General features: G+C 47.1%; 1 protein-coding gene across 1 annotated transcript; it reads right to left on the bottom strand.

Moving 5' to 3' along the window:
• Positions 1 to 626: 626 nt before the first annotated feature.
• On the bottom strand, positions 627 to 22,288 carry LOC140418836 (uncharacterized). The gene is given in 3 exon segments (XM_072502468.1): positions 627 to 6,481; positions 6,483 to 7,470; positions 21,981 to 22,288. Coding segments are annotated over 2 exon segments (1,371 nt in total). The 5' UTR covers positions 7,355 to 7,470; positions 21,981 to 22,288; the 3' UTR covers positions 627 to 5,982.
• Between the last annotated feature and the right edge of the window lie 1,759 nt (positions 22,289 to 24,047).

The following is a 24,047-nucleotide window of genomic DNA, read 5'->3' on the forward strand; positions in this document are numbered from 1 at the left end:
GATCCCCGAAGGTGACAGGAGAGGTAGACATGGTGATTGTAGAGGCAGAGAGGATACTTTGTTATTCACGGGGACACAGAGTACTGGAGCAGGGAATATTCCCAGCAATTTCTATTGGAGGAAAGACCTGAAACCCCTCTCTCCACAGATGCTGCCAAAGCTGCTGAGTATTTCCAGCATTTTCTGTTTTTATTATAAGATCAGGGAGGTTATACTGGAACAGTCCAAAACACTAGTTAAACCACAGCTGCATTACTGAGTACAGTTCTGGTCACCACATTACAGGAAGGATGTATTCATACAGCAAGGATGCAGATTGACGAGGATGTTGACACAAATGGAGAATTTTAACAATGAGGAGAGATTGGAGGGGCCGAGGTGGTTTTCTGTGGAACAGAGAACACTGAGGAGAGATTAACTGAGGTGTTTAACATTATGAGGGGCCTGGATTGAATGGATAAGAAGGATCTATTTCATGAATAGATCAATAACCAAGGGGTTTAGATTTAAAATAATTAGCAGAGGATTGGGAGTGGAAGGGGGTTAATGGATCTCTATGTCTATTCGGAACCCTGGATATGTGTTATTCCTTCTCAGTTCCCAAATAACAGATGTCAAGTCTGTGCTTGTTGGCAAAGTCCAGTTGAACTTTATTTGTCAGCTGTGCCACTGGGAAACTTGTTTTTAATACAAAATTTAGAAAGAATTAACAACTAGCCCTGCAGCAAGCTAGTCAGATTAATTGTCTTTCGCGAATACAGAAGTTGAGTTTTCTTTCAAATCATAATACACCAGATAAAGTAACTGGGTAATTTTGATTAGCAAAGCGAGCAGCAAAGGTTTCAGAAATATAGATGGAGTGAGCAAGAAGAGAAACAGAACAGAGCAACAGAAGCACTTTTCCATTCCGGTAAGTGATTCTTAAGAGAATTGTTATCTCAAAGTCTGGCCTTCTTTTTACTGCTGATTGGCTTTAACTATTTCGAATTTTCTCAATTCAGCCAAAGTGTTTGTCCATCAATTTAAGAGATATGGGTTTTTGAATATGTTGGTGTAATTTTCCCATTCAATCACTTGCCAATTTTCCAAATTATCGACACATGCATCTCAACATTACTTAGAAAAAACACAGCCTTCAGGGCATTATGACCTTTGACTGTCTATTACCATGGAAACGAGACTGCCTGTGCTGGAAAAGCAGCAGCATACAATGGGGTCTTTTAGCTATTTGGCGTCACTGACCTTGTTTGGCTCAACAATTTGCAAATGTTAAAATCTAGGTTGAATGAAAGAAAACTAAAGTGGATTTTCTGGATGAACCCTTAATGGGTTTCCAGCTTTGTTGCACTCAAATTATGCTTAATGTGTTCTCATTTAAACCTTTTACCTTTATCATCTATAGCTAACTAGACAAGCCAATTTCTATCAGTCCTCCCTTTTGATTCTTCTAAAGATTAATAAGATGAATCAAAATAATGAATAGAAATTAAGGAAGAAATGTGACAAGATAGAAGTAAGCGCGGGGAGGAACGCATTCACATTGTCTGTAATCGTTCACTTGTTTGTGAACAGCCTTCAACACTGGAACGGGCAAAGCTTTGCAAGCGATACAAGCATTTTGGAAGCATTTTATTCAAAAAAATAATTATACAGTACCATAACGATTCAGTAATAATGGAAATTGATTATATGAATGGAGTAATATTTGGGTAATAATGCAATAATGCAGTAATAAAAGTTCAATAGTAGGAGCCTTGTTCAATGTCATGGGCTGGTAGTGCAGTTGGACCACTATGAACCATTTTGATTGTTGGGGCATTATAGGTAGCCATACATTGGCTAATGCATCTGATCGGCAAGATCACTACGTAAATGACAAGCACAAATATGAAAAATCAGAGAAGTCCCTGAATGATAGAAATTCCTGTGCCACCCACCCATTCAGAGAACCATCCCCAAAGAGTGGTGTCAGAGGGTTGGTAAAGTTTCCTAACTTCTTCTTGCATATGTGCTGACAAGCTTTTGATTTCTTCTGAATAACTGGGATGTAGGTGCAACACTCTGCACCAATCAGGGCACAGGTTCCACCTTTTTCAGCTAGCAAATAGTCAAGTGCCATCCGATTCTGTAAAGCCACAGTTCGAATGGTGAGCATCTCGGCTGAAATGCTACTTCGGGCTCGGGCAGTGTCATTGGCTTTTTTCTCTCGGTCTACGGCCAATTTAATGTATTCTCCGGTCAATACGATGACGCCATAGGCAGGGATGAGAGCAGAAAAGAATTTTGCAGCCCCTGTGATCTTGCGTTTAGACCTCGTGATGATAGTGGTAGGTTGATATTTCTCAAACTGTGGGATGAGAGGTCCATGTTTTGAGTCTGCGTTTATAGCATCGGCTAGGGAAAGGGAAAGGAATGGCGGATGAAGGGGACAATGAATCCTGAATAGCACGCTCCTCTCTAGCTCATTGGGAGCCAAGGTTATGCAGTATTACCGCAGATGTAATAGGTGCCATTATAGGTAGAATATTGGGCAACCACTTGTGGGGACCAAAGTTCTGTACAATTTGTCCCATCGGTGTGATTAGGTAGCCCTTTAAAGTCGATGGGATTCCCTTCATGTCCATAGACCACTACCTTTCTTGTGTCATGAGTGCACGGTGTTCTGGCACTCGCATCCAAATAATATTCACATTTACTGTATCCCGCATTCCATGCTCTATGATTATAGCCGATTAACCATATGGTCCCAGTGTGGTTATGACCAGTTGGGAAGGTTACTTGGGGTGGTTTCTGTTTCTGATCATAGACATGTTGATACCATCGCTTGAAAGTGTTTAATGGGCGGCCTGTAGATCGCCATCTCTTAACCTCATCGTTTATCGTTTCTTTGGTTCTGGTGTCTCCACATTGGGGAAGGGTATAGTCGGGATTTTGGAAAATGTACCATTCTGCCATTTGGGATAAAGTAAAAGGAACAGGTTGTCGTGGGATACCGACTTGGGAATTGGTAGGGATAGAAGAACACACCCAGCATTTAGAGACGTTAAAGTCTCTGGCATAGGTACAGGACATGTAAAGGAACGTGTTAACATTGAACTCCTGGGTAAGGCCTGCTGGACCAAACATGGAACTGAAAATCAATATTATGGCAAATATTTTGACAGATTCTGATTTTGGTACGCGCACTTCACATGTGACGCGTGAATGCATGATTTCTTTCCTTGGAGTTTCACGGCTGACTGGGATGTGAGTAATATCTGGTAGGGGCCTTCCCACTTGGCTCCTAAAGGTTCGCACTGAATCTTTTTTTACGTAAACGGAATCGCCGGGCACCGAGTCGTGGCCCCCCTCAGGAGGAACGCCCCACGCCGCCAACACCTGACAGCATTTGTTAAGTTTTGACAATAACTAAGTAAAACATCACTAATCAGATGACAGTCTGCCTTTCTTAAGTCAATAGTTCCTGGCAGTGACATGAGTCTGCCAGTGATGACCTCAAAAGGGCTTAGGCCTGTGGTTCTGTTTGGGGTTGCTCTGATACTGCACAAACCTCGTGGCAAGGCTTGAATTCAATTCCTGCCTTCTTGGTTGTATTTGGACAATCGTTCTTTTAAAGTCCGGTTCATGCGTTCCACTTGTCCTGATGTTTCTGGATGATAAGGGCAGTGTAAATTCCAATCGATGTTCAGTAACCTGCACACCATCTGGCAAACAGCACCTGTAAAGTGGGTTCCATTGTCTGAGTCAATGCTAGCTGGTACTCCCCATCTGGGAATATAGCCTTTGCATCGGACTTTGGATGTATGGGTGGCTGTAGCCCTCCTGGCTGGAGCAGCCTCTACCCATCTAGAGAACTTATCCACTATTACAAGGAAGTCAGTGTATCTTTGACATGTAGGAAGGGCGATGTAATTGACCTGTATGTTCTGGAATGGTCCTGCAGGGGCAGGAGCTTTTAGCTGAGGCATTGATGTTATAGGTCCAAAGTTGTTCTTTTGACATGTTACACAGTGGTTTGATACCAATTGTGCATGTTTTTTGAATCCTTTGCCACACCAACTTTTCTGGAATCGAGCCATCATCTGTCCTGGGGCTAAACGTCCCCATGAATGGATCTGTTGGGCCAGAAATGGCATCAGTGCCTGTGGTGCAACTGTGTATCAGTCTGAACTTGTCTCCATCTATCATCATCATACAACTGGATACCTGAGTCTAACCATGACCATTTCTCTTCTTGTGTAGAGTCATGTTGCATTTCACGTAGACCTTGTAATAAATTGGTCACTCCCAATTTGTAGATGTGTCTTGGTTCTGCTGAAGAATCCCAATGGGAGGCAGCTTCCTTTGCTACTCAGTCTGCAAGGGTGTTTCCTTGGCTTCTGTAGTGTTGTCTTGAATACGGACCTTACACTTTAGAATGGATACTTCTTTTGGCAAAGCTATGGCTTCTGGGAGGTCATCATTTCAGTGGTGGGAGTCCACAACTCGCTGTCTGATAGGGTCCTAGAAGCAGAAATCCTGATCTCTTAAAATAAATGTCTTGGATATCCAATTGAAGGACTGGGACATACAGGGCAATCGACTGAGATCTGCAAAATGGTGTTAAGCTGAAAGCTCCACTTCAGCCAGCACTCACACAATGGGCCAAATGGCCTCTATCTGGACCAGAACTTTCAGGTTTTTACTCTGATAGTTGGAGTTTGTTTCTGATGATAATAGCCTCGAAAGGACTGGAGTTTAACATTCTCGGTATTAGTGAAATAAATCAGCTGTTTTAAACACGTTGTAGATTTTTGTCTTTCCTGCCTGAGTGTTTAACATCACCTGGCTGGAGCTCAGGAAGCACAATCTCACCTCATAGAATCAGAGAATTTACAGTGCAGGAGGCCATTTGGCCCATTGAGTCTGTGTCAGCCCTTGGAAAGAGCATCCTACTTAAGCCCACACCACCACCCTATCACTGTAACCCCATCTAACCTTTTGGACACAAAGGGCAATTTAGAATAGTCAATCCACCTAACCTGCACATCTTTGGAGTGTGGGAGGAAAGCGGAGCACCCGGAGGAAACCCTCGCAGACACGGGGAGAACGTGCAGACTCCGCACAGACAGTGACCCAAGCCGGGAACCGAACCCGGGTCCTTGGTGCTGTGAATCAACAGTGCTACCCACTGTGCTACCGTGCCACCCTTGCATCCAAGCTCCCGGATTGTCTGTCTTCTCTCCGAGTAAGATTCTGTTTGTCTCTTGTATTTCACTGTGACAGGGCAGAGACCTGATTGAAGGATTCAAACATGGGAGTTCTGGGAAAAATGGGCAAGGATTTGGGAGGTGGCAACATGTTTAAAGAGTTTGGAGAGGAGAGGGAGGTTGAAGATGGGGCAGTAATTTGTAAGGATGGCAGGGTCAAGGGTTTGTTTTATTGAGGAGGGGGTGATGATGGCAGATTTGAAGGACAGAAGGACAGTACCTGAAGAGAGAGAAATGTTGACAATATCCAGGGACACAGGGTAGTTGGCTGATGGTCGATGGAGCAGGAGCTGGGTCACATGGACAAGATGAGCTCTGAGAGGGCATGAGGGGAGATGGGAGAGAAACTAGAGAAAGATGTGGGTTCAGGACTCGGGAAAGGATGAAATTTAGAGACAGTTTGGTCCGGTGGGCTCATGGAAGGGAGGGAAGCAGCAGAGGCAGCTGATCGGATTTACTCAATCTCAGTCACAAAGAAGCTCCACAAGCTCCTCACACTTCTTGTTGGAGGTGAGGATGGACGAGACAGGAGAGAGCGAGAGAACTTCAAAAGGAACTAACTTGTGTCAGAGATATTAAAACTTTTTAGCACTCTGCGTATTTAACACAAATCTAATTTATTTGACTTTTAGCCAGAATATTAGCCCTTGTAAATGGGCTGGAGTTTGTTATCAGCAGAAAGAGACCCAAATGAGACCTGAATGTGAGGAACAGCAAAATCCAATCACTGTGGTTATTTGTGGCATCGTTGGTGCTGCTGCAGGTTGGATAACTGAGTGAATTCCTTCCCACACTCAGAGCAGGTGAATGGTCTCTCCCCAGTGTGAATTCGCTGGTGTGTCTGCAAGTTGAATAATCGAGTGAATCCCTTCCCACAATTGACGCAGATGAACGGTCTCTCTCCAGTGTGAACTCGCTGGTGCTTTTGCAGAGTGGATGAGTTTGTGAATCCCTTCCCACACTTGGAGCAGGCAAATGGCCTCTCCCCAGTGTGAATTCGCTGATGTGCAGTGAGGTGTGATGATCGTCTGAACCCAGTCCCACACTGAGAGCACCTGAACGGTCTCTCGTTGGTGTGAACACGTTGATGGCACTTCAGATCCCAAGAACTTTTATAGCACTTCCCGCAGTCTGCACATTGGAACGGTCTCTCTCCAGTGTGAAATCGCTGGTGAATCCGCAGGTGGGATGACTGAGTGAATCCCTTCCCACACTCGGAGCAGGTGAATGGTCTCCCCAGTGTGAATTAGCTGGTGTGTGGACAGAGTAGATGACTGAGTGAATCCCTTCCCACACTTGGCGCAGGTGAATAGTCTCTCCCCAGTGTGAATTCGCTGATGTAAAGTGAGCTGAGATGATCGTCTGAACCCAGTCCCGCAGTGAGAGCACCTGAATGGTTTCTCATCAGTGTGAACACGTTGATGGCTCATCAGATCCCAAGAACTTTTAAAGCACTTCCCGCAGTCTGGACATTGGAAAGGTCTCTCATCAGTGTGAACTAGCTGGTGTCTCAGCAGGAGGGATGACTGAGTGAATCCTTTCCCACACTCTGAGCAGGTGAATGGTCTCTCCCCAGTGTGAATTCGCTGGTGCTTCTGCAGAGCGGATGCCTGAGTGAATACCTTCCCACACTTGGCGCAGGCAAATGGCCTCTCCCCACAGTGAATTCGCTGGTGCTTCTGCAGGTTGAATGACTGAGTGAATACCTTGCCACACTTGGCACAGAAAAATGGCTTCTCCCCAGTGTGAATTCGGTGATGTGCAGTGAGGTGGGATGAGTTTCTGAACCCAGTCCCGCAGTAAGAGCACCTGAACAGTCTCTCGTCAGTGTGAACTTGCTGGTGTGCCTGCAGGCCGGATGACCGAGTGAATCCCTTCCCACACGTGGTGCAGGTGAATGGTCTCTCCCCAGTGTGGCTGCGTTGATGAGTTTCCAGCTGGGATGGGGAAGTGAATCCTTTCCCACAGTCCCCACATTTCCACGGTTTCTCCTCAGTGCGACTGCATTTGTGGCTTGTGAGGCCTGATGACTGACTGAATCCTCGTCCACACACACAAATCATGTATGGTTTCTCCCCACTCTGAACGATGCTTTTTCCTTCCATGTTCAAAATCCACTGATATTCAGGATCTGATAAATTGAGGACTCTGTCAGATCCCGATGTGATGCTTGGTTTGATTTTTCGGACTTAGAATCCTCCACTTCGAACACCCTGTGAAACTGATTTAAAAACAGAAAATAGGGAGTGAGAGAGAACCCACAAAAACACACAGTCAGGTTGTGAAATTGAGGTGAATGAATCTGGTGATTTGTGGGGCCGGCTCTGGGAAAAAGTGACCATGAAAACTGCTGGATTGTCATAAAAACCCAACTGGCCTCTTTGGGAGGAGAAAGAAGTGAAGAGGGATTTTGTATATCTGCAAGACATGTTAAGGGAATAGTTGGCAAAAAAAATTCAATCTTGAGCTTCATAAGCAGAAATATTGATACCAAAACTATGCTTCTGGTGGCACAGTGATTAGCACTGCTGCCTCACAGTGCCAGGGACCCGGGTTCAATTCCGGCCTTGGTGACTGTCTGTGTGGAGTTTGCACTTTCTCCCCGTGTCTGCGTGGGTTTCCACCGGGTGCTCAGGTTTTCTCCAACAGTCCAAAGAAGGGAAAGTTAGGTGGATTGGCCTTGATATATTGCCCCTTAGTGTCCAGGGATGTGCAGGTTCAGTGGGGCTACAGGGACAGGGTAGGGGTGTGGGCCTGGCAGGGTGCACTTTCAGAGAATCAGTGCAGACTTGATGGGCCGAATGGCCCCCTTCTGCACTGTAGGAATTCTATGGTTCTAATTCTATTCTATGAATCTTTATAAAGCTCTGGTCACCACTCTTCAGGAAGGATGTGAAGGTTCTTGGAGAAGGTGCAGAGGAGATTTACCAGAATGGTTCCAGCAAAGGAGGTTGAGGGGAGATTTGATTCAGGGACACAAGATTATGCCAAGTTTCGATCAGGTGGACAAAGAAACTTTGTTTCCATTCACTGATCGTACAAGCAGTCGGGACACAGATTTAAAGTTTTGGGTAAAACCTGGATTGAACTATATAAGATGCTGAGGGGTCTTGACAAGGGTGGATGTGGAGAGGATGTTTCCTCTTGTGGGAGAATCTGGAACAAGGGGGTCACTTGCAAAGTGAGGGGTCACCCATTTCAGATGGGGATAAGGATTTGTTTTTTTCTTGAGGGTTGCAAGACAGGGGGTGGCATAGTAGTTAGCACTGCTGCCTCACAGCACCAGGGACCAGAGTTCAATTCCCACCCTGACTGTGTGGAGTTTGCACTTTCTCCCCGTGTCTGTGTGGGTTTCCTCGGGGTGCTCCAGTTTCCTCCCACACTTCAAAGATATGCAGGTTAGGTTGAATTGGTTAGGATTGTATTCCATAAGACATAGGAGCGGAAGTAAGGCCATTCGGCCCATTGAGTCCACTCCGCCATTCAATCATGGCTGATTTCAACTCCATTTACCCGCTCTCTCTCCATAGCCCTTAATTCCTCGAGAAATCAAGAATTTATCAACTTCTGTCTTAAAGACACTCAACGTCCCGGCCTCCACCGCCCTCTGTGGCAATGAAATCCACAGACCCACCACTCTCTGGCTGAAGAAATTTCTCCTCATCTCTGTTCTCAAGTGACTCCCTTTTATTCTAAGGCTGTGCCCCCGGGTCCTAGTCTCCCCTGCTAATGGAAACAACTTCCCTACATCCACCCTATCGAAGCCATTCATTATCTTGTAAGTTTCTATTAGATCTCCCCTCAATCTCCTAAACTCCAATGAATATAATCCCAGGATCCTCAGACGTTCATTGTATGTTAGGCCTACCATTCCTGGGATCATCCGTGTGAATCTCCGCTGGACCCGCTCCAGTGCCAGTATGTCCTTCCTGAGGTGTGGGGCCCAAAATTGCTCACAGTATTCTAAATGGGGCCTAACTAATGCTTTATAAAGCTTCAGAAGTACATCCCTGCTTTTATATTCCAAGCCTCTTGAGATGAAAGACAACATTGCATTTGCTTTCTTAATTACGGACTCAACCTGCAAGTTTACCTTTAGAGAATCCTGGACTAGGACTCCCAAGTCCATTTGCACTTCAGCATTATGAATTTTGTCACCGTTTAGAAAATAGTCCATGCCTCTATTCTTTTTTTCCAAAGTGCAAGACCTCGCACTTGCCCAGGTTGAATTTCATCAGCCATTTCTTGGACCACCCTCCTAAACTGTCTAAATCTTTCTGCAGCCTCCCCACCTCCTCCATACTACCTGCCCCTCCACCTATCTTTGTATCATCGGCAAACTTAGCCAGAATGCCCCCAGTTCCGTCATCTAGATCGTTAATATATAAAGAGAACAGCTGTGGCCCCAACACTGAACCGTGCGGGACACCACTCGTCACCGGTTGCCATTCCGAAAAAGAACCTTTTATCCCAACTCTCTGCCTTCTGCCTGACAGCCAATCGTCAATCCATGTTAGTACCTTGCCTCGAATACCATGGGCCCTTATTTTACTCAGCAGTCTCCCGTGAGGCACCTTATCAAAGGCCTTTTGGAAGTCAAGATAGATAACATCCATTGGCTCTCCTTGGTCTAACCTATTTGTTATCTCTTCAAAGAACTCTAACAGGTTTGTCAGGCACGACCTCCCCTTACTAAACCCATGCTGACTTGTCCTAATCTGACCCTGCACTTCCAAGAATTTAGAAATCTCATCCTTAACAATGGATTCTAGAATCTTGCCAACAACCGAGGTTAGGCTAATTGGCCTATAATTTCCCATCTTTTTCCTTGTTCCCTTCTTGAACAGGGGGGTTACAACAGCGATTTTCCAATCCTCTGGGACTTTCCCGGACTCCAGTGACTTTTGAAAGATCATAACTAACGCCTCCACTATTTCTTCAGCTATCTCCTTTAGAACTCTAGGATGTAGTCCATCTGGGCCCGGAGATTTATCAATTTTTAGACTTCTTAGTTTCTCTAGCACTGTCTCCTTTGTGATGGCTACCATATTCAACTCTGCCCCCTGACTCTCCGGAATTGGTGGGATATTACTCATGTCTTCTACTGTGAAGACTGATGCAAAGTACTTATTTAGTTCCTCAGCTATTTCCTTGTCTCCCATCACAAAATTACCAGCGTCATTTTGGAGCGGCCCAATGTCAACCTTTGCCTCCCGTTTGTTTTTAATGTATTTAAAGAAACCTTTACTATCATTCCTAATGTTACTGGCTAGCCTACCTTCATATTTGATCCTCTCTTTCCTTATTTCTCTCTTTGTTATCCTCTGTTTGTTTTTGTAGCCTTCCCAATCTTCTGACTTCCCACTACTCTTTGCCACATTATAGGCTTTCTCTTTTGCTTTGATGCATTCCCTAACTTCCTTTGTCAGCCATGGCTGCCTAATCACCCCTCTGATAACCTTTCTTTTCTTTGGGATGAACCTCTGCACTGTGTCCTCAATTACTCCCAGAAACTCCTGCCATTGCTGTTCTACTGTCTTTCCCACTAGGCTCTGCTCCAAGTCGATTTTCGTCAGTTCCTCCCTCATGCCCCTGTAGTTACCTTTATTTAACTGGAACACCTTTAAATCTGATTCTACCTTCTTTCTTTCAAATTGGAGATTGAATTCTACCATATTATGATCACTGCCTCCTAAGTGCTCCCTTACTTTAAGATCTTTAATCAAGTGTGGCTCATTACATAACACTAAGTCCAGAATGGCCTGTTCCCTCGTGGGCTCCATCACAAGCTGTTCCAAAAAGCCCTCCTGTAAACATTCAATGAATTCCCTTTCCTTGGGTCCACTGGCAGCATTATTTACCCAGTCCACCTGCATATTGAAGTCCCCCATGATCACTGTGACCTTGCCTTTCTGACATGCACTTTCTATTTCGTGGTGCATTTTGTGCCCCTGGTCCTGACCACTGTTAGGAGGCCTGTACATAACTCCCATTATGGTTTTTTTGCCTTTGTGGTTCCTCAACTCTACCCACACAGACTCCACATCATCTGACCCTATGTCATTTAGTGCTATTGATTTAATTTCATTCCGAATTAACAAGGCAACCCCGCCCCCTCTGCCCACCTCCCTGTCTTTTCGATAGGTTGTGAATCCCTGGATGTTTAAATGCCAGTCCTGAACCCCCTGCAACCACGTCTCTGTGATGCCTACCACATCATACCTGCCAGTCACAATCTGGGCCACAAGCTCAGATTGTACCTTGTTCCGTACACTGCGCGCATTTAAATATAGCACCTTTAATTCTCTATTGACCGTCCCTTTTTGTTTTCTTTGTGTGGTGGACCTTGGTTTACTGAGCCTTTCCATACACTGTGTCATATTTTGTGGGATGGGGACTATCGTAACCTCTCCTGAGTTTTGTCTTTTCGTGCTTTTTTGTATTCCGAAGCAGCTACGCTTCCCACTGATTACTTCACCTCTTGGTTCCCTGACTTTCCCTTCCCCTCCAATCTTTAGTTTAAAGTCCGATTGACCACCCTATTTATTCTTTTCGCCAGAACACTGGTCACAGCTCGGTTCAGGTGGAGACCATCCCAACGGTATAGGTCCCCCCTGTCCCAAAACTGATGCCAGTGTCCCATGAAAAGGAACCCCTCTTTCCCACACCACTCTTTCAGCCACGTGTTAACTTCCCTTATCCTGCCTCCCTATGCCAATTTGCACGTGGCTCGGGCAGTAATCCGGAGATTCTGACCATTGAGGACCTGTTTTTTAATTTGAATCCTAACTTTTTATAATCTCTAAACAGGCCCTCTTTCCTAGACTTGCCTATGTTGTTGGTACCGACATGGACCACAACAACTGGATCCTCCCCCTCCCTCTCCAGTATCCTTTCAAGCCGGTCAGAGATGTCCCGCACCCTAGCACCGGGCAGGCAACATACCATGCGGGACTCTTTATCCGGCTCACAAAGGATACTATCTATCCCCCTGATAATAGAATCCCCTACAACTACAACTTGCCTATTTACTCCCTCCCCTTGAATGGCCTGCTGAACCATGGTGCCTTGGTCAGCTGACTCATCCTTCCTGCAGCCCTGTTCGCCATCCACAAAGGGAGCAAGTGCCTCATACCTGTTGGACAGAGTCAAGGGCTGAGGCTCCTGAGTTCCTGACTGCTGGTTCCCTTTACCTGCCTGACTTGCAGTCACACCCTGCTGTCCCTGGCCACTGGCAGGATTTAAACTACTTACTCTGACTGGTGTGACTGCCTCCTGAAACACAGTGTCCAGGTAAGTCTCCCCCTCCCGGATGTGCCTCAGTGTTTGAAGCTCAGACTCCAGCTCATCAACTCTGAGCTGGAGCTCTTCGAGCAGCCAACACTTACTGCAGATGTGGTCGCTGCAGCTCGCAATGGGATCTGCCAGCTCCCACATCAAGCAGGTCAAGCACATCACCTGACCAGCCATCACTAATTAATTAATTAGTTTAATTTAAGTTTATGAGTTTAGCTGTGTTTTTTTTTTAAATTTGGGGCAGATTTGCTATCAACCACTCAGATCAGAAAGACTTCCGGGTGCGGCGATGACCAGCTGAGTCGCACGTTTCGGCAGCTCCCTGTGAAACGGACTTTTGGGCTCTTGATAGGAGCCCCAACGGCAATTTTGACGGCTAAAAACACTGTGCGGTAAACCAGAAGGGAATCCCCCCTGGATACGGATGGAAAAAGGAGGAGAGAGTGGCCAGATTGCAGTGGATCCTTTAGAACAGCGGCAAGGAAGGCAAGCAAAAACCAAGATGGCGTCGGAAGGTGGCAGTTTAACATGGGGCCCTGAACAACAAGAGTTCTTGAAATGCTGTGTGGAAGAGATCAAAAAGGAAATGAAGAAAGAGCTGTTGGCCCCGATACTACAGGCGATCGAAGGGCTAAAGGAGGAACAAAAGACCCAGGAGCGGGAGCTTCGGGTCGTGAAGGCAAAGGCAGCCGAGAATGAGGACGATATACAGGGCCTGGTGGTGAAGACGGAGACGCAGGATGCACATCAGAAACAATGTGTGGAAAGGTTGGAGGCACTGGAAAACAACGCAAGGTGGAACAACCTGAGGATTCTTGGTCTTCCTGAAGGTGTGGAGGGAGCGGACGTCGGGGCATATGTGAGCACGATGCTGCACTCGTTAATGGGAGCGGAGGCCCCGGCGGGTCCGTTGGAGGTGGAGGGAGCATACCGAGTGATGGCGCGAGGACCAAGAGCAGGAGAAATTCCCAGAGCCATAGTGGTGAGATTCCTCCGTTTTAAGGATAGAGAAATGGTCCTTAGATGGGCGAAGAAAACTCGGAGCAGTAAATGGGAGAACGCGGTGATCCGCGTTTATCAAGACTGGAGTGCGGAGGTGGCGAGAAGGAGGGCGAGCTTTAATCGGGCCAAGGCGGTGCTTCATAAAAAGAAGATAAAATTTGGAATGCTGCAACCGGCAAGACTGTGGGTCACATATCGAGGGAGGCACCACTACTTTGAGACGGCGGATGAAGCGTGGACTTTTATTGTGGAAGAAAAACTGGAATGAGCGGGTTATTAAAAAGAACGTTCGAACAAAGCGGTGGGGCGAATGTGGGGGGCAAAGAGGGGTTTTATGTACTAATCCTGCGATGTGGTAACTTTTCTCTCTCCCACAGGTGGTGATGGGGGGAGGAGGGGAGATGGAGGAGATGGGGCGTTGGCCATTAGGGGCGGGGCCAAGGGAGAAGCGCGGGCTTGGTTCCCGCGCTATGATAATCATGGCGGGAATAGAGAAGCAGGAAGGAGGGGGCGTCGCACGGTGTGAGCCGAGGTCACGGGGGGAAGCCGAGGTCAGCCAGAGTTTGCTGACTTCTGGGAGCAACATGGGGGGAGTAATTATGCTAGCGGGGGATCTAGCGGGGGGGGGTGGGAGGGGGGAATTACTGGGGAGCTGGTATGGGAGAGGATGGGCGGGGGGGCACCGCCTGGGGGAGATACAGCTGCGTGGGAACCGGGTGAGGAGCTGGAAAAAGGTGATGGCTAATCGACAAGGGGGGGGGGTAGGCAGCCCCCCAACTCGGCTGATCACGTGGAACGTGAGAGGGCTGAACGGGCCGATAAAGAGGGCACGGGTACTCGCACACCTTAAGAAACTTAAGGCAGATGTGGTTATGTTACAGGAAACGCACCTGAAACTGATAGACCAGGTTAGGCTACGCAAAGGATGGGTGGGGCAGGTGTTCCATTCGGGGCTAGATGCGAAAAACAGGGGGGTGGCTATATTAGTGGGGAAGCGGGTAATGTTCGAGGCAAAGACTATAGTGGCGGATAACGGGGGCAGATACGTGATGGTGAGTGGCAAACTACAGGGGGAGACGGTGGTTTTGGTAAACGTATATGCCCCGAAATGGGATGATGCCAATTTTATGAGGCGGATGCTAGGACGCATTCCGGACCTAGAGATGGGAAAGCTGATAATGGGGGGAGATTTTAATACGGTGTTGGAACCAGGGCTGGATAGGTCCAAGTCCAGGACTGGAAGGAGGCCGGCAGCAGCCAAGGTACTTAAAGATTTTATGGAGCAGATGGGAGGTGTAGACCCGTGGAGATTTAGCAGACCTAGGAGTAAGGAGTTCTCGTTTTTCTCCTATGTCCATAAAGTCTACTCGCGAATAGACTTTTTTGTGCTGGGTAGGGCATTGATCCCGAAGGTGAGGGGAACGGAGTATACGGCTATAGCCATTTCGGATCACGCTCCACACTGGGTGGACTTGGAGATAGGGGAGGAAACAGGAGGGCGCCCACCCTGGAGAATGGACATGGGACTAATGGCAGATGAGGGGGTGTGTCTAAGGGTGAGGGGGTGCATTGAAAAGTACTTGGAACTCAATGATAATGGGGAGGTCCAGGTGGGAGTGGTCTGGGAGGCGTTGAAGGCGGTGGTTAGAGGAGAGCTGATATCAATAAGGGCACATAAAGGGAAGCAGGAGAGTAAGGAACGGGAGCGGTTGCTGCAAGAACTTTTGAGGGTGGACAGACAATATGCGGAAGCACCAGAAGAGGGACTGTACAGGGAAAGGCAAAGGCTACATGTAGAATTTGACTTGCTGACTACAGGCACTGCAGAGGCACAATGGAGGAAGGCACAGGGTGTACAGTACAAATATGGGGAGAAGGCGAGCAGGTTGCTGGCACACCAATTGAGGAAAAGGGGAGCAGCGAGGGAAATAGGGGGAGTGAGGGATGAGGAAGGAGAGATGGAGCGGGGAGCGGAGAGAGTGAATGGAGTGTTCAAGACATTTTATAAAAAATTATATGAAGCTCAACCCCCGGATGGGAGGGAGAGAATGATGGGCTTCTTGGATCGGCTGGAATTTCCCAAGGTGGAAGAGCAGGAAAGGGTGGGACTGGGAGCACAGATCGAGGTAGAAGAAGTGGTGAAAGGAATTAGGAGCATGCAGGCGGGAAAGGCCCCGGGACCGGATGGATTCCCAGTCGAATTCTATAGAAAATATGTGGACTTGCTCGCCCCGGTACTGACGAGGACCTTTAATGAGGCAAAGGAAAGGGGACAACTGCCCCCGACTATGTCTGAAGCAACGATATCGCTTCTCTTAAAGAAGGAAAAGGACCCGCTACAATGCGGGTCCTATAGACCTATTTCCCTCCTAAATGTAGATGCCAAGGTCCTGGCCAAGGTAATGGCAATGAGAATAGAGGAATGTGTCCCGGGGGTGGTCCACGAGGACCAAACTGGGTTTGTGAAGGGGAGACAGCTGAACACGAATATACGGAGGTTGTTAGGGGTAATGATGATGGCCCCACCAGAGGGAGAAACGGAGATAGTAGTGGCGATGGATGCCGAGAAAGCATTTGATAGAGTGGAGTGGGATTATTTGTGGGAGGTGTTGAGGAGATTTGGTTTTGGAGAGGGGTATGTTAGATGGGTGCAGCTGTTGTATAGGGCCCCAGTGGCGAGCGTGGTCACGAATGGACGGGGATCTGCATATTTTCGGCTCCATAGAGGGACAAGGCAGGGATGCCCTCTGTCCCCATTATTGTTTGCACTGGCGATTGAGCCCCTGGCGATAGCGTTGAGGGGTTCCAAGAAGTGGAGGGGAGTACTTAGGGGAGGAGAAGAGCACCGGGTATCTTTGTATGCGGACGATTTGCTACTATACGTGGCGGACCCGGCGGAGGGGATGCCAGAAATAATGCGGATACTTGGGGAGTTTGGGGATTTTTCAGGGTATAAATTGAACAAGGGGAAAAGTGAGTTGTTTGTGGTGCATCCAGGGGAGCAGAGTAGAGAAATAGAGGACCTACCGTTGAGGAAGGTAACAAGGGACTTTCGTTACCTGGGGATCCAGATAGCTAAGAATTGGGGCACATTGCATAGGTTAAATTTAACGCGGTTGGTGGAACAGATGGAGGAGGATTTCAAGAGATGGGATATGGTATCCCTGTCACTGGCAGGGAGGGTGCAGGCAGTTAAGATGGTGGTCCTCCCGAGGTTCCTCTTTGTGTTTCAGTGCCTCCCGGTGGTGATCACGAAGGCTTTTTTTAAAAGGATTGAAAAGAGCATCATGGGTTTTGTGTGGGCCGGGAAGACCCCGAGAGTGAGGAAGGGATTCTTACAGCGTAGCAGGGATAGGGGGGGGCTGGCACTACCGAGCCTAAGTGAGTATTATTGGGCCGCTAATATTTCAATGGTGAGTAAGTGGATGGGAGAGGAGGAGGGAGCGGCGTGGAAGAGATTAGAGAGGGCGTCCTGTAGGGGGACTAGCCTACAGGCTATGGTGACAGCCCCATTGCCGTTCTCACCGAGGAACTACACCACAAGCCCGGTGGTGGTGGCTACACTGAAGATTTGGGGACAGTGGAGACGGCATAGGGGAAAGACTGGAGCCTTGGGGGGGTCCCCGATAAGAAACAACCATAGGTTTGCCCCGGGGGGAATGGATGGGGGATATGGAATGTGGCAAAGAGCAGGAATAACGCAACTGAAAGATCTGTTTGTGGATGGGAAGTTCGCGAGTCTGGGAGCGCTGACCGAGAAATATGGGTTGCCCCAAGGGAACGCATTCAGGTATATGCAACTGAGGGCTTTTGCGAGGCAACAGGTGAGGGAATTCCCGCAGCTCCCGACACAAGAGGTGCAGGACAGAGTGATCTCAAAGACATGGGTGGGGGATGGTAAGGTGTCAGATATATATAGGGAAATGAGGGACGAAGGGGAGACTATGGTAGATGAACTAAAAGGGAAATGGGAAGAAGAGCTGGGGGAGGAGATCGAGGAGGGGCTGTGGGCAGATGCCCTAAGCAGGGTAAACTCGTCGTCCTCGTGTGCCAGGCTAAGCCTGATTCAGTTTAAGGTATTACACAGGGCACATATGACTGGAGCACGGCTCAGTAAATTTTTTGGGGTGGAGGATAGGTGTGCGAGGTGCTCGAGAAGCCCAGCGAATCATACCCATATGTTTTGGTCATGCCCGGCACTACAGGGGTTTTGGATGGGGGTGACAAAGGTGCTTTCAAAAGTAGTAGGAGTCCGGGTCGAACCAAGCTGGGGGTTGGCTATATTTGGGGTTGCACAAGAGCCGGGAGTGCAGGAGGCGAGAGAGGCCGATGTTTTGGCCTTTGCGTCCCTAGTAGCCCGGCGCAGGATATTGCTAATGTGGAAAGAAGCCAAGCCCCCGGGGGTGGAGACCTGGATAAATGACATGGCGGGGTTTATAAAGCTAGAGCGGATTAAGTTCGTCCGAAGGGGGTCGGCTCAAGGGTTCACCAGGCGGTGGCAACCGTTCGTCGAATACCTCGCAGAAAGATAGACGGAATGGGAAAAAGAAGGCAGCAGCAGCAGCCCAGGATCGGGGGGGTGGGGAGGAGGAGGAACCAGAAGGACTCTCAGGGTTGTTAATATATACTGTATAGTATGTATAGGTCGTTGCTACAGATAATTATATATTGGACTGTTAAATTATATTTTTGGAGAGTGTTACTTGTGACAAGGCAGTTGCCAATTAGGGCTAGTTTTCATTTTTGTTATTTATTATTTATTCATTTTTTTGTTTATAAAATAGGTCATTGTTATTTGTGTTGTTATAATATTGTGTAAAGGATGCACAATGTACTGTGTTGGTTGACCAAAAATTTTCAATAAAATATTTAATAAAAAAAAAAAACCACTCAGATCACAGATTCCCTCTGACGTCACTTTTGGGGAAAAAACTGGAAAACAGGAAGTTTCCGTTAGGTTTTTATACTCACAGAGACTGCTCCTCCTCCTCCGAACGGCTCCCGAAATTAGGCCCGAAGAAAGAGAGAGAACAAAACAGTAGGGAAAAAGCACCTTCTCCCACTCTTCCCCGAATTACCTCACTGCACCAAATTACCAAATTCTCACTCAGTCTGTATCTCTCTCACTCAGGCTGTGTAATGTATTCCAGTATTCGCTGGAACATAGAACATAGAACATACAGTGCAGAAGGAGGCCATTTGGCCCATCGAGTCTGCAGCGACCCACTTAAGCCCTCACTTCCCCCTCATCCCCGTAACCCAATAACCTCTCCCAACCTTTTTGGTTACTAAGGGCAATTTAGCATGGCCAATCCACCTAACCTGCGCGTCTTTGGACTGTGGGAGGAAACCGGAGCACTCGGGAGGAAACCCACGCAGACACGGTGAAAATGTGCAGACTCCGCACAGGCAGCGGGGAATCGAACCTGGGACCCTGGCGCTGTGAAGCCACAGTGCGACCGTGCTGCCCCAAGTTCAAAAGAATGAGGGCGGATCTCATAGAAACCTAGAAACAGTGGGTGGCGCAGTGGTTAGCACTGCTGCCTCATGTCGCCAAGGACCCGAGTTCGATTCCGGCCCCGGGTCACTGTGTGTGTGGAGTTTGCATATTCTCTCTGTGTTTGTGTGGGTCTCACCCCCACAAATCCAAAGATGTGCAGGGTAGGTAGATTGGCCACGTTAAAATTGCCCCTGAATTGCAAAAAAAGAATTGGGCACGCTAAATTTATGTTTAAAAAAAAAAACAGGGCGAGACAGAGTAGATTCAGGAGGGATGTTCCTGATAGTGGGTGTTTCCAGAAATAGGGGTCACAGTCTGAGGATACGGGGTAGACCATTTAGGACAGAGATGAGGAGAAATTTCTTCACCCACAGAGTGGTGAGCCTAGGAATGTTTTCAAGAAGCAGTTCGATACAGCACTTAGGGTGAAGGGGACCAAAGGATATGGGTGAAAGCGGGATTAGGCTATTGAGCCGAATCAGCTCTGATCATGATGAATGGTGGAGCAGGCTCGAAGGGCCAAATGGTCTCCTCCTGCTCCTATTTTCTATGTTGCTCCATATCTATGCATGTAAATGGTCCAGGAGGTATGAGGAAGAATATTTTTACCCAGCCAGTGTCAATGCTGAAACTTGCTGCCGCTGATGGAGTTTGGAAATAGACACAATAAATGATGGTTTTAAAAATCGGATAGAAACCTGAGAGAAATAAAGCTGTGCGGACACAGAGACAGAGCAGGAGAATGACTCTGACTGGATTGCTCCAGATAATAATAATCCTTATTAGTGTCACAAATAGGCTTACATTAACACTGCAATGAAGTTACTGTGAAAATTCCCTAGTCTCCATACTCCGGCTCCTGTTCGGGTACAATTTAGTTCGGCAATTTATGACCTTCCAGACACATTCATTTCAGTAATTTCAGATTATAATCATCACTCCGATATTTTTAGACAGTTGGTGCTGGTAACGGTTCTGCTGTTGCCATTTATACCTCACCTGGACCTGCCTTTTATTTCTTCTCTTTTCCTATTAGTTTATTTACTTATCTCATTGTCACCCAGTTTTGTCTTGCACCATTATCCCCCTTGTCATTTAATCACTTCAGCCTCACATCCTCCCAAACTGCTCCCTCTGAAATGGCCCAGCAAACTACTCAGTTCAAGGGCAATTAGGGATGGGCAGCAAATGCCGGCTCAGCCGGCGACACCCACATCCCAAGAACAAATAAAGGAAAGTCGGCAGTTAGAAAGGCAAATGCAATGTTCACATTCATTTCAAGAGAGCTACAATACAAGATGAATGGGGATGGGAAACATATCAGCCATGATCGAATGGCAGAGCAAACTCGAAAACTTAATGGGCTGAATGGCCTAATTCTGCTTCTCTATCTTTTTTTTTAAATGAGGGGATCTCATAGAAACATTTGTAAAAAGATTGTTGTAATCCATCCCAGACCTGGATACAGATCAATTGATTCTTGGAGGAGACTTCAATTGTGTTCTGGATCCTAAATGGACTGGTCCAAGCTGATTCAACCACAACAAAAACATGAAAAAGGAATTAAACCAGACGGACCACCCGGCATCGACCCAGGCACCAGAAATGACAACGGCAAACCCAGCAAAAGATTTTTAAAAACTATTCCCATCAGTAGATTGTAAAAGGATTACAGGACACAGATTTAAGATTGCGAATAAGATCTACAGGGGAGATAGGAGGTAGTGAGTGATAATGATCTGGAACACCATCCTTCCACACAAAGGTCGATAATCTCCAGATCCAGATTGTCCCACTCACTGAAACATCGCCCGACAAAGATGACAAACGCGCATGCGCCCTGATGCACATCCAATAAAGATGGCGGCCGTTATCCCGAGCCGAACATGAGGAGCTGCAGCTCCGCTCGGTACAAATGGGGTCCCGGAAACTCTTTTCCGAGGATTGCAGCACCGAATGGTGCTGACAGAATTTGATGTGAGGATTGGTTGTGAGTTTCCTGTCTGCGAATCCCTTTCTCAGCCCCTGTGAAAGAAGTTTACAAAGGCATCACTGTCAGTCCAGAAATGAAATTCAGGAAAGATAAATATTTCTCCTGGTTTGAGTTTGCGTTGTGTAAATCCTCCCTGACTAATTCCCTGGGAAAGAAGTTTCCAAAATTAATCACTATCAGTCCAGGATAGAAATCCACAACATTCTCCCCTCCTGCTTCCTGGTCCAGGATGACCCCTCATGCCCCCTGCTGCACACTGGCCCTCTTATCATCAGCAGTCCCCTGATTTGAGGGTGACATCTACTCAGGGTTGTGAATTTCTACCCTGGGTCTTCATGTGGCTGAACAGAGCAGCAGAGCTTTGGACACATGGGACAGGATGTCTAATAAGACAGTGAAATCCCATCTCTGCCACCGCTTTGCATCATCAATATCTGGATCTGTAAAGATTTAATCACCTGCTAATGGTCGCATTCCAAGCATTGTTTGGCATCTTTGAATCGGTCTATATATGTGATTCTGGAACAGACCTCTGCATTCACCTGAGAAAGGAGCAGCGCTCCGAAAGCTAGTGACATCGAAACAAACCTGTTGGACTTTAACCTGGTGTTGTAAGACTTCGTACCATCAATAAGACATTGGGACTCAAAGACTAATGCAGTTTGATGGACAAGTTGTTTCCATTCTGAACAATGGGGAACAAGCTCCTCCCACTCATTGAATCATCACCCCGACAAAGACGACAGACGCGCATGCGCCCTGATGCACATCCAACAAAGATGGCGGTCGTTAACCCGGAGCCGAACATGAGGAGCTGCAGCTCCGCTCGGTACAAACTGGGTCCCGGAAACTCTTTTCCGAGGATTGCAGCAGCTTTTCACAACGTTTCCGCCCACCCCCGAGATCTCTCGCTTCCTCCATATTGTTAAACGCCTCTTACCAATGTCAGAATTTATGAAGAGCGGAGAATTTGGCACTCATCCAGAACTCCATTCACGGGAGCGATGTGAACGGAGAATTACGGCCGTTGTTTCTGTCAGGATATTGCTGGGGTAAAAGAAAATAAATTATTTGAATTGTATTTTTGTGTTTGTATTGAGATCTTTCCAACCTTCTTTCTCCAATGTAATATAGTTAAGTTTCCTTTGCCCGGCTCCATTCCTCCCTCAGCCCCACTGCTGGAAACAGCCGCTCCAACACGCCCAGACCTCCGAGCAAAGTGACACTGCGCATGCTCGATACACCGAGCAATGCGTCTGCGCACTGGGCTCCTGTGGAGTGTACAGGGCACATTCACAGGCGCAGTGAATGTTGGGTAATAGCCGCACCATTGACACCACAAGCAGTAAATACAAAATAACTTCGTTACCAACTGATAAAAATAATCAAACAAATTATTGTCAATAGGTCATCTATTTTCCATTTCTCAAGATGATTAAATGCTGCTCTCCTGTGGAACAATGCAGAACTTAAGGTTTTTTTCCCCCAATGGGTCCTTCCTCTCTCCTCCCCAAAAGATGCAAACTCTTGCTGGATTCAATCCCAGAATCAGTAATTCCTCTATCTTCTTCCCTCTTGCTCGTGATACTGAATGTTCAGTGTTTTCTAGAATGATCCAGCACAGATGTCACTTGGCACACCATGTCTATACTGACCCTGTACAAGAGCTGCCACTTTTCCTGGTTAAATTCCATTTGCCACTGTTCTGCCCATATAACCAGCCCATCTGTATCATGCTGTAATTTAAGGCTTTTCTCCTCGCTAGTTACCACACCAACAATTTTCCATCTGCAAACTTATCAATCATACCTTCACATATTTCAAGACCTCGATTTTATATATAATTACTCTTGGTGACTGAGGATGCAACAGGATCTCCACCAGCACCTGAACCTGTGCTTCCTTCCTTCGAGAGCTTTAATAGTTCTGGAGAAACAATGCTGAAAACGCTGGTGTTCTGGTCAAGGCTAATATGTGGGTGCTTCCTTGCCTGTCTCTGAATTTACTCCACTCCTGTTCACTCCCCACTTATGTAATACGCATTGACCGTAATGACTGGGAAGAGTTTAGAACATAGAACAGTACAGCACAGTTCAGGCCCTTCGGCCCATGATGTTGTGCCGACCATTTATCCTAATCTCAGATCAACCTAACCTACACCCTTTCAATTTACTGCTGTCCATATGCCAAAACTTCCTAATGTTTCTGACTCCACGCCCTCTGCTGGCAGTGCATTCCATGCACACACCACTTTCGGTGTAAAGAACCTACCTCTGACATCTCCCCTATACCTTCCTCCAATCATCTTAAAATTATGTCCCCTTGTGACAGCCATTTCCGCCCTGGGGAAAAGTCTCTGGCTCTCCACTCTATCCGTGCTTCCCATTACCTTGTACACCTCTATCAAGTCACCTCTCTTCCTCCTTCGCTCCAGTGAGAAAAGCCCTCGCTCACTCAACCTTTCTTCATAAGACATGCCCTCCAGTCCAGGCAGCATCTTGGTAAATCTCCTCTGTACCCTCTCCAAAGCATCTACATCCTTCCTATAATGAGGCGACCAGAACTGGACACAATATTCCAAGAGTGGTCTACGTAGGGTTTTATCAAGCTGCAGCAAAACCTCGCGGCTCTTAAACTCAACCCCCCAGGTAATGAAAACTAACACACCATACGCCTTCTTAACAATCCTATCAACCTGGGTGGCAACTTTGAGGGATCTCTGTATGCGGACCCCAAGATCTCTCTGTTCTTCCACACTTCCAAGAATCCTGCCTTTTAATCCTGTATTCAGCATTCAAATTCGACCTTCCAAAATGAATCACTTCACATTTATCTAGGTTGAACTCCATCTGCCACTTCACAGCCCGCTCTGCATTCTGTCAATGTCCTGTTGTAACCTGCATCAGCCCTCAACACTATCTACAACTCCCCCAATCTTTGTGTCATCGGCAAACGTACTAATCCACCCTTCCACTTCCTCATTCAAGTCATTTTTAAAAACTACAAA

This window comes from Scyliorhinus torazame, chromosome 5, assembly GCF_047496885.1.
Source record: "Scyliorhinus torazame isolate Kashiwa2021f chromosome 5, sScyTor2.1, whole genome shotgun sequence".
NCBI lineage: Eukaryota > Metazoa > Chordata > Chondrichthyes > Carcharhiniformes > Scyliorhinidae > Scyliorhinus > Scyliorhinus torazame.